Source organism: Epinephelus fuscoguttatus, linkage group LG3 (genome assembly GCF_011397635.1).
Source record: "Epinephelus fuscoguttatus linkage group LG3, E.fuscoguttatus.final_Chr_v1".
NCBI classification, from domain to species: Eukaryota; Metazoa; Chordata; class Actinopteri; order Perciformes; family Serranidae; genus Epinephelus; species Epinephelus fuscoguttatus.
In genome coordinates, this window is record NC_064754.1 from 34,821,436 (window position 1) to 34,832,941 (window position 11,506).

The 11,506-nt window shown below is 40.8% G+C and overlaps 1 protein-coding gene across 1 annotated transcript in view; it reads left to right on the top strand.

Annotated features, from left to right (window-relative positions):
* The window catches only part of LOC125886011 (E3 ubiquitin-protein ligase SMURF2-like), a 72,885-nt gene extending 69,306 nt beyond the window's left edge, over positions 1 to 3,579 (top strand). Inside the window, exon 20 of the mRNA XM_049571909.1 lies at positions 122 to 3,579. Coding sequence (XP_049427866.1) covers positions 122 to 221 — 100 coding nt within the window. The 3' untranslated portion in view covers positions 222 to 3,579. The remainder of the gene's footprint in view (positions 1 to 121) is intronic.
* Positions 3,580 to 11,506: the final 7,927 nt, after the last annotated feature.

Below are 11,506 nucleotides of genomic sequence, written 5' to 3' on the forward strand. Positions count from 1 at the left end.
GTGTGCCACGTGCCCCTGCACACACGCACACAGCATGCACTGATCCTATCACACTAACAGAAATCAGTACCTTTCAGTCTCTCACAGCTTTGTTCATGTGAACTCTTTATCTTCTCTCCAGCTTCAATCGGATTGACATTCCGCCCTACGAGAGCTACGACAAGCTGTACGACAAGCTGCTGACTGCGATCGAGGAGACCTGTGGCTTCGCAGTGGAATGAGAGACACGTCGGAGAGTGTGTTTGTGTGTGAACATGTGTAGCTGTGTGTGCAGGACTCAGATAGACTATTAGGTCACTGCGGCGTGCAGACAGGCTCACTCAGAGCCTGCTACGTGCGTCATCGACCAGCCTGCAGTCTTCCTCCTCTCTCACCACTCTCCACACTCTTCCCTCATCGATGTCTGTTTGAAGAGCTGCTAAAGAGTCATCCCTGTCATTTAATTTGTATTCATTTGTTTTTTGTTTTGTTATGGTGTAGTTTGTGTGAAATGCGGAGAGCAACTTAAGAACTGCTGCATTTCTTTCAGCAGCTGCGAGTTGTTGTAAAGAGAGCAGTTTGTTTTTGACGGCTCCTTTTGCGTTCAGAAAAAGGAACCGTCTTCTTACTTTAGATCTCATCAAATCAGGAAACAGTATATCAACTCACAGTGTAGTGTTTTCAAAAATTGTCCCCCAGCATTTGAGAGCAGTGAGTCGCCATTTTGTTTTGCAATTTAAACTGATTGAATGGATCCTTGTCATGCTACTGAATCTCTAACACTGCAGGTAGCCATATCTTGCCCTTGGTAGCCATCTAACCTCAACCAACACACCTTCCAGTCCTCATGGCTGCAGAGTTTGTGTGCTTTGTTGTGTCGGAGCGCCGCAGATTCATCCTACCTCGGTGTAATGCTTTGATATGTAAATGGTTTCATTCCAAAATCATATGTATTGATGGATAATGTAATTCAAATGCAGAGTAGAAAATCTTTCATTGACAGTAATGCTTTGTAGTAAGTCTGATTTTCATACCATCAGTCATGCTGTGACTGTAAACCATATGATTTAAATTGTTTATATATATCATTTTGAAACGGAACTTATGTACAGACTGACCTGGACGTGGGTGTGATGTTTCGTGGCGTCTCTGAGTCGAGCTTGTGGTGTGTTATTGAACGATGAGGAAGACGGACTCTGGTGAAGAAGAAGAAGGTGTGAATCTTTTTTTTTTTTTTTCCCCCTGCAATCACCGCAGTGTGGCCACAGCTCCTGCAAATGTGTGTCTGTTTGTTTCTGCATGTGTACACATTTGTATGCAAGGAAGGTAGACGGTTTATAGATGAGCTTCCCAATCGTCTTCACTAGCACAGCACCCTGTGTTTAAAGCTGCAGAGCTGATTGAACCTCACGTTTTGAGCCTGGTTCGTCTTCCGTTTCTCACGTGTCTCCGGCAGTATGCATGTTTTTTTTTTTTTTGTTTTGTTTTTTTACTATTATTTTATCCAACCCAGATAACCCAGCACACTTCCTGTCAGATCATATGTGAAAAGGGCACAACTGTCCACGGGACCAGGCTTGATAAGAAGCTATTCGAGGCAGGCGTCTATTTTCGGTCACATCCTTGGTTTTAAAAAGGCAGAAGTATTTCTTTGTCTCTCTCTCGTCACTTTAGAGCACTTTACAAACTGAGCAGTGATGGCAGAAGTGCTTTCTTCACGCTAGATTAAAAATATATCATGTTTCATTTGCTATGCGACTTCATTAGAAATATACAGAGTATCTATACACCTGTAATTTTTGAGTATATATGTACAAATACATAGCTATTTTGTATATGGTTGCTTGTTCTTTCTGTTCAATTTTAAATGCAAGCATGTTGGCGTCTGTCACAGACCTCTTTGCATTCTCAGGTGAAGTTGTCCTTTGTTTAATTTTTTTTATTCTACATTTATTAGGCTAGTGTGTGAGGAGGGGTAAAACTGCTTGTAATGGAAACAGGACTTCAGAGGCCTCTCTCTTTAAACCCATGACAGAGTGTAACAGTCAGCAGGTTATATTACAGGTGATATTTTCTTTTGGTCAATCACTTTCACTCATGAACACACACATACCTTCATCAGAGGACATGAACGGCCATATTTGCTGCTCTGGAGGTGCGTGTCACCGCTGAACACCAAACAGCACAGACAGCACAGACAGCGATGTCACTTCATATGCACGGCAGCAGTGTGTTTGCAGCATGGATTTTTATTAAAAGGACTGAATGCTGACGATGGCCCTCAAATCCTCAGAGCTGCAGATGTTGGAGGTTGCCTGCTGCTGAACTCCTGGGTGCTACACACGGTGAAAATGTTGAACCAAAATGAAAAGTCGCTGAAAAACCTGAGAGGCGGCAGAGTTAGGAGCGTCTCCATCACCACAGCCTCCATCCAAAGAAAACCCTCTTTGCATGAATGGACGCTCAAGAGATAAAGCCTATTTATTTGCATAATTATTACTCTTAGATCAACTTGGAAAAATCAGTTAAATGTTCTTTTTTTAATATGTACTCTGCCTGCATTTATTTGTAACCATGAACACTTTGTTAGCTGATTCTCAGAGCTGAGTTTTCTAATGGTCATCACGAAACAAAACGCAGAAGCAAACATGAAATTGTTGTCTTTGTACAGTTATAGAGAACTTATTTGATTTTACCTTTAACAACTTGACTCAGAGGCAGAAGAGAAATGCATTACACAATTTTTTTTTTTTTTTGCACACATTATGCATACTTGGGCTCCAAGTTATAATCAGACACTTCCTTCTATTTACCAAATAGTTAATGGACTGATCAAGTTTTTTTTTTATGTAGATAACATATATATACACACACACACACACACCCATGTTCTTGATATGCACACATGTATGTTTGTCCAGTGCACACAGTCCACTTCTGCTCTTTGTTACTTTGTGTTGGCACCAAGTTTTCTGGCTGGTTCAGTCTTCAGTGCAAAGGTTGTGGGGGTCTGAGAGCTTCCAGATGAGGGGACGTCACACTGTTCCCCAGTTAAACAGACAGATTATTCTGATGTCTTCAACTTTTTTGCAGGTCAACATTGACTTTTTCAAGCGTTGAACACCTGTGATACAAAGAAATGTGTGTCTGCTCTCATTGATCTGATGTATCTGAATATATGAAGAGCCAAAATGATGAACTTTAACGCTGGTTTAATCGGTCACAGACCAGATGAAGCTGAACTCTCTCCCCACACTTTTAAGTACAAATTTACAGATTTATTTGCAAATTCATGTGTGTGTGTGTCAGAGTGTGTGAGCGCGTAAATGACTTTTGATTGAATTCAATACAAAACAGATTTTTTTTTTTTTTTTTACAACTGCACCATGTTTTATTTCTTTTGATTTCCTATCTGTTTTTGTATTTATTATTACAGTATATGTGTTCATAGTTTTTCACATCAGCTGCTCTGTGAGCTTGTAACTGACACCTGTACATAAGGACAATAAAGAAGCAAAGTAATACACTTCTTGTACCCTTGCAGAAAGCTGAGCAATAAAACTATGCTGTTTGGACCTCACAGCATTATGTTTTATAGAACCTCGAGTGCTTCTGTCGTTTTTCTGAAATAAAAGAATAAGTAAAAATATAAATGCTATATCAGCAAAATGCACTTTATGCAGCATTACATTAATTTTAATGTTCAATTTATCAAGGTGGCCTTAAATTTACCTATTTTCTGCACAGTTGAATCTACAGCAACACACATCTCATAACATCATCACAGGTTTTTATTGTTAAGTTTTGCAAAGTTCTGTAGTAACAATAGCTGTCAGAAAACTATAATGAAGTAGAGTGTGAAGTATTCATCTGATATGTAACAGAGGTACAAATAAAAAGTAGCATAACATGGAAATACTCAAGTAGAAGCAACCTTGCCTCAAACTCATAGGCTACTTAAAGACAGTGGTGCAATGTAGTGAAGTACATTTACTCAAGTACTTTACTGAAGTACAACTTTGAGGTACTTGAACTTTACTTGAATTCATTTATTTTATGCTACTTTGTAGTTCTACTCCTAGAAGTACTTTATAAATTTTTAATGTAACTGTAGTTACTTTATATAGATTAATAATTCAAGATTCAAGAAGTGCACAGTAGAAAACTCAGCAGTTTGCACTGTACAATGAAATTCTTAATTGCCAGTCTCCAGACAATAATAACAATTAGCATTAAAGTTAGATTTAAGAAAAATAAATAAAAATAGCAAAAACAAAGAAACAAGTTTAAAACCCTAGGTAAAAATGTAAAGTGCACCATGCTTCATGCAAATGTTGCAACAAGTCAGTTCAAGTTAAAGCAGTCAGTAAGTATGATGTGAGTGTTTCATGTTGCTATTCAGCAGTCTGATGGCCTGTGGGTAGAAGCTGTTGGTCAGTCTTGCTGTCCTGGATTTCACACTCCTGTAGCGCCTGCCTGATGGCAGAAATGTGAAAAGACTGTGGGTTATGGTGTATACTGTCCTTTATGATGTTGTGGGCCCTCCTGATGACCCTCCTGTTGTTAATGTCCTGGATTGAAGAAAAAGGCTGCTCCTGAGATGAGTTGTGCCGTTTTTATCACACGGTGGAGGGCCTTCCTGTCCCAAGCAGTAGTTTCCATACCAGACTGTCACTGAGCTGGTGAGTACACTCGACTGTAAAAGTTACTGAGGATGTTGGTTGGCATGCCAAATTTCCTCAGCTTTCTTAAGAAGTACAGTCGCTGCTGGGATTTCTTGATCATCTGTTGTATGGTGTGAGACCAGGTGAGATCCTCGCTGATGTGGGTGCCAAGATATTAATAGGTTTTCACCCTCTCTACCTCTGTCTCACCTATGTGCCGTGGCATGTGCTCCCCTTTCCTCCTCCTACAAATTATCCAATAGCCTAACTAACTTAAAGGTTATGCTGTCCATCAGTATATAAAGTGATTAAACTGAGCTGCACATTAACCAGCTGCAACTGTAATTGATGAACACACTGGTGCATAATGCAGTCATATATATATTTCTGCACAATGAGTATTTTCACTTTTTGTACCTCCAGTGTATATTTGTTCTTGATACTTATGTAATGATACTAATGTGACATTGCTATGTTTACTTCAGTGAAAGATAGTTCCTCCACCAATGCTCGAGGAGCAACTTGCAGGTTAATTTTTGGACTAAATTTATATAGTGTTTTATATATAGTTTCAAGACAGGTTCAAAATGATGCCTTTTAGTGAAGCTGTGTGAGTCACGGACAAGACGATCAGAATCAAGCCACCAAAATCCAACTACATCCATGTTTTCCATTTCAAACATTATTACTAAGTTAAAATGTTAGCAATATGCAGCTTATCGGGGCTGCTTTTGGACATATTTGTTTGATATCCCAGTTCAGTACAAGACACAGGCATTCTAAAAAACACCTCCATTCATAGTGACACCCTCTATCCTCCTGCTATTTCCTGTTAGGTGATGGAGGCTCTCCATACCTTGAAAATCCCACTACAATCATGACTCCATTCAGGCAGCTGCTAAGGGAAAGAACCCAAGTGCAGTTTGACAGATGCAATTTGGCCACCATCTCAGGCTTGTTCTGTGACTGAGCGGACCTTAAAACAGATGATATGTTGGAGGTCGACCCTCTTTAAAGCTCTAGAGCTAGAAACTGTTTTTTCACTCTTCCTTGTCTGTGCCTCCCGTACGAGATATGTGCCATTGTAGGAGATGCCATCACAGAGGACAAGAAGACCTTGGTCCTCCAGAACCTCAAATGACTCCAGGGAAATACGGGTAATACCAGGTAAATCAAGGAGATTAATTTGTTTAGTTGCTCTTATCTTTTCTGTTCTCTTGTCACAGTTGTCAAGCTCCTGTTGCCTTTGCATTTGTTAGTCTGTGTGTTTCCTGATTAAATCCAGTGTCTGACTGTGTCTTCTTTTACTACAGGACACTTGGCTGGATGAGTGTTGGCTGCACAAGGCAGCTGCAGATGGAGATACCAGCAGTTCTGGTGGAGTTCTGGCAGAGTGATGAGCTGAGGAGGAGTCAGGACTGCAGTGTCCTTCATCAGAAGGACTTTCCTCCCAGTCTGAGGTATCTCCCCTCACACTGGCTGAGGTTTATTGGCTGTATGCCGCATATGTTTGTTTCCCATGGCACTGTGCGTGGCAGGAAAGAAAGTCCAGCTTGCAGCTGTTGCTTCTCCGCCCTCTGTTCCCATGCCAGGTTTTACTAAGGCAACACTGTTTTAACACTGCTGGCATTCAGCAACCGCCCCAACAGAGCTCAGAGTATGAGAGGGCAGAGTCACCAAACACACACTGAACAGGAGATCAGTTTAAGGTATCTGTCGTTTGCCCTGTATGTCATTTTAAAGTCCATTTCTGTCTGGCCTGCTCATTTAACAACAGATTATTTAGCTTCATTTCACTGATAATTTTTCAAAGAAGAACCCAAAATAAAACAAGATATAATTCTACAGAAATGCCTTTTAGTTTTTTTTTGTGATATACATAATTAAACATGTGCCTCATGCACTTGAGGAAGACTACAGTCTCCTCATCACACCACATATACTTTAGTGTGCTGCCATTTAAAAAAAAAAAAAAAAATCTCTTCAGAGGAATGAAAGCTTCAGTGGACATTAAAGTTTAAGTCACATGCTTTATGCATGTCATGGCTTTCTCACATTTTACACCGACTTTGGGCTCAAGACAAAAGGAGACTGTCCTTTTGAGGTCAGCACTAAAGCTAAACTTTGGAGCTCTCTCCTGTTGGACTGCAGGTCCTTTATTTAGTTTTTAGTATGTCACTTCATTTCATAATTTGTATGTTTCTGGCATGTTTTATGTCTGCATGTTGTATCTGTTGTGCTGTCTTTTATTTGTTTTTTGTCTTCAATTGTGAAGCACTTTGTGACACTTGCTCTACACACAGAAGACACAAAACATCAGGAGAGCCCCAAACTGTGATTTCAGTATCATGAAACTACATCTGATCTGAATGACGTTATATTTGGAATTCCTTTTGTCCTTCCTTTTATCAGGAAGATAAATGTTTGACCTTCTGGAAAGGGGCTGCAGGCCATCAAAAACAAAATCAATTTCTAATCAATTTTATAACATTTACCACTGCAAAATCAATGGATTACTATACGAATCTGTTATTAATACTTCATTAACATGTTTTATAATTGCAGATGACTGATGAGCTTTTGCTGATGGCTTATTGGGAATTGAAACTCAAGACTCTTTGTAGTGACATACTAACTGTAGTCAGCAGACACTGATGACTTGTAAGAAAGTGACAGACAGACAAGCATTTTCAAACCAATTCAAGCCAAATTTACTGATGTGGAGCCAAATCATGATAAAATCTCTGGACACTTTCATACAGAGCAGGGCGGATGTCTCTGCATGGGGAAGTGAAATAAGTTTCTCTGTTAGAAAATGTTGGGGGATAGAATTGTCCTCGCAGCCCTTAATCAGCTCCTGGAAGTCTGTTAAGTCCAACAGGGCCTGCAGAAACGCACAAAGAGTTTGCACTTTACACAACCAAACAAAAAGTAGGTCAGAGGACAAGGAGCCGTCACAAACATAAAGGTGGCTTTAATTTATCAGCCCAGGTATGCTATTATTACACAGCTATGATTGTCTATCTTACCTGAAAGGTTATATTTATGAGTGCATCTCTGCTCTTTGGTCCCTGGTGCATCTCTGGTCCCTGGTGCATCTCTGGTCCCTGGTGCATCTCTGGTCCCTGGTCAGATAAGGTCTTCACATGGCAAGGGGACAGAATTCTGCAGAGGCTGTAGAAGGAGGCTTGGCTAAGCTCTCTGCCAGAATATGTAGGAGGCCCCAGCTGCATGTTGCTGGCCAAGGCTTAGTTGTAGGTTTTGCCAAGCTGTCTGTAAGAATCTGCAGGAGGAGGCAGCGGCTGCAGGGTTGTGACAGTGGCTGTAGATGCAGGCTGCAGAGGCTGTAGATGGAGGAACTGAGCTTTCTGCCATAATCTGCAGGTGAGGGTGGTGGCTGCAGGTTGATGGCAGAGGCTTTAGTTGTATGTTTGACCAAGCTTTTGCCATGATTTGCAGGTGGAGGCTGCAGTTGCATCCTGCTGACAGAGGCTTAATTTGATGTATGACTGAGCTGTCTCCCAGAATCTGCGGGTGGAGGTGGCAGTCCTGCAGGTTCCTGACAGAGGCTGTAGATGGAGGAGTTGAGCTGTCTGCCACAATCTGCCAGTGTGGAAATACCTGTTAGAGGAAGATGATGAAACTGAATGTAACTGAATGTGAGTGTTTTGTTGCTGGTGGCTTTACTCTTAACAGGGACCTCCGCCACTTTGTCGCGGCCACCAACACGGTTGACATTGCAACAGAGGAGAAGCTGTACCAGCTGAGCCACCACCTGACTCTGGTCCAGAGTCTGACCCAGAGAGGAATCTTGACGGGTGAGTATCAGAGGTCTTACGGGGTTTCTGAGATAACTGAATGAAACCAACTTTCAGTGCCAACATATTATTGCCGTTTGTTGGAATGAAACTCTGACCAGCCGCGCTGTGATACAGGAACCACGCGTCCTTTAACAGAGCCAATTGGTGGGTCAACAACCTCAAACTGGAAAGTATACAAAAGTATTGAGTGTGTTGTTACAGTCGCCCCTGCATGTGGGGGCAGATGTAACGTTTGACTTGTACTGTTCCAATAATGTGACTCTAACATGGCTTATAAAAACAACTGATGACTGTCAACAAGTAGAGCACAGATACAGATTCTTTTGTACTGAAGCCTGTTATTGACAATATTTTGCACAATAACAAATAAGTATATACTGATGCTTGGTCAGTGGTCCTCAGTGTCTCATACTGAAATATTAGAGGCACTCTTAGGGTGTGTTCCAAATCACATACTTTTTCTTTTTACTTAAAGTATGTACTGCAGCTGCCCCTAAAAAGTGGCTACTGTTGCATGCAGTATGCACACAATCGAGACATACTACTGTCTCATAACGTTACGCACTGAACTTTGCCAAGAGCTTCAGCGCTGACGATCAGAGGAGCTGGTGTAGGAGTAATAACGGCAGAGTCTTGTTCTGTGATAGGTTCAGTGTCCTCCTCCAGAGCAGACTCCTCATTCACACTTCCAGCAGAAGTGGTTTCGGCCTCTGTACCATCCATCATGTCTGCTGGCTGGTTGTAGTCCTGGTTGGTGTCTGTATCAACAGACACTTGTGTTAGAGTCTGAGGCTGAAACAGTGCACAGATCTCTCCTGCTGCAACATCAGCGATGGTGTTTAGCACTTTTGCTCCAAAGCATAGGCTTCTTCACCAGGTCGTCCTGAGTGTAACCCTGTCTAACTTTCTCGACCTGAACGAGCAAAGTGGACAGAGCAGCGAAGACGCGGTCCACAGCGGCTTCTGGGACTCCAACAGCCGTTTTGCTGAGCTGCTGGGAGGCCATGTTGAAGGAGGTATTTTTAGGAAGCAACCAGAAATGCTGCAGGACATTTGGAACCACCTCCATCACCACCTCCTGTGGGCCAAGCAGTTTAAGGCTGGGGGCCCCCTGGTGCTGCTCTGTCAGGCTCCTGGCGTACTTCTGAGCCTGGCTGATGATCTTGGGATGTCTGTAGGCAGGGGCGTGGCCAGATATTTTGGGCCCCATAAAAAAAAAAAATCACATTGGGCCCCCCTGCGCAGCTGTTATTACCACATCTCTAGGACCTGACTGACCCATTAAAAGCTTTGCATAACTCTAACTTTGCAGGCTTGCAACTGTCTTGCCAGTACAATATTTACTGCTAGTGAGTTGTACATGCAACAGTCTGCATACAGTATGCAATTCACTATTTGATGCAAGATTACAAGCTGCCATGAAAAATGTGCCTACGGCCATCTTTTACAGTCTAAATGTATTTTTTTTATTGTAAAATCCCAAAATGGAAAATTCTCTGAACATTAATGAAAGACTTAAAATAACTTTTCAATCAAAATAAATTAAGATCATCAACTCAAACTAATGAAAACAGCAGATTTTTTAACTTAGCACATATATGCCAACAAGAAAATAAAGTTGAAATGGAAATTCAATCTAAATGAAAGCATCTAACTGGATTATTTTAATATTGCCTGTAACTTTAATACAGGCTGAGTTAGGCTACTTAATGTTTCCATCTGTCCAGCATCCAGTACAGACAGTTATTGGCTGTTTTTGTTTCATAATAATCATTATGTGGAAAAATAATTTGTTTGAATTTCTGTCATTAAAAAATATTTCCTTTTCTCTTTTGTAATGGTAAAAAAGAGCAAGAGAGAGAAATTCCCACAGACTCCCTGCAATGATGCTAACTGGCATGTGTTGCTCACCTTCTTCATTGGGACGGGGAGGGGTAAAGTTATGGGGAGACAGGGCTGCTGCTTCTGACTCATCTGTTGTTGAGTCTGGTAAAAGGGGCAGGGACAACTGATTTAATATGAATATCTTGCTAAACATTTACCTGCACTGATTAAATGTAGGTTAAAAAGGAGTGAAGTGTAGGCTAACGCTAGTCTGTAGCTAGCTTATTTCACTAAGCTATCAGGTTCATTTCTACCACTCACAGACTATAGGCTACCCACCTTTCTTGGAGAAAAAATGGCTCACATATTGACACTCTTTCTTTTTCTTCTCCTCTCTCTCCTTCCTTTTTTGAAAACCGGATTTTCTATTAGTGCTAGGTAGCATAATGATGACTGCAGCGTTCTAGCACAATTGCTGACTGCGAAGCTAAGGCAGGACCAAACCATTTCATGCAGATACAGGGGGGTGATCAGTCAAGATGGATGTTTACTTTTTGGTCAGTGGGGATATTTAACTTTTACTGCCAAAGACAAGTAAAAACAAACATCATTTATTTTATTACTATAATTGAAAAAAGAATTGTTATTGATGATGGTTTCATAATTTTATATTAATTTTTACAGATTTTTGAGCCCCCTGTCAGTCAGGGGCCCTTGGAATTGTCCTAATTTCCCCCCCCTATATGGCGCCACTGACCATGGCCTCAGATTTGGAGGTGCTGACTCTCATCTAGACCGCTTCACACTCAGTTGCAAACCTCCCCATTGCACGAGCAGTATTACATTTAATTATTTAATAAATATAAATATTTAAATGTAACTATTTAAAAGGCTAAATAAATGTATAAAGGTTAAACTCAACATCATATCCACACATATTTTGTATTTTTAAATCTTTAATTTTCTTTTATTCAAGCATTGCCATCCTCCTTTTTCTGTCTGTGCTTTGAGCTGCTGTGACATGTGGATTTCCAAAGTGTTGGATTAATAAAGTTGATCTTATCTTATCTTATGAACTTACAGAAACACCCTGAATTTTTTTTTTTTTTTTTTTTTTTAAAAATTGGACTTATATGATACTTGACTAGGACCCTCACTCTAATGTAAGAACTTCTTGCTTGAAGGTTTATTTTTTGTTTTGTTCTGTTTTGTCTTTCG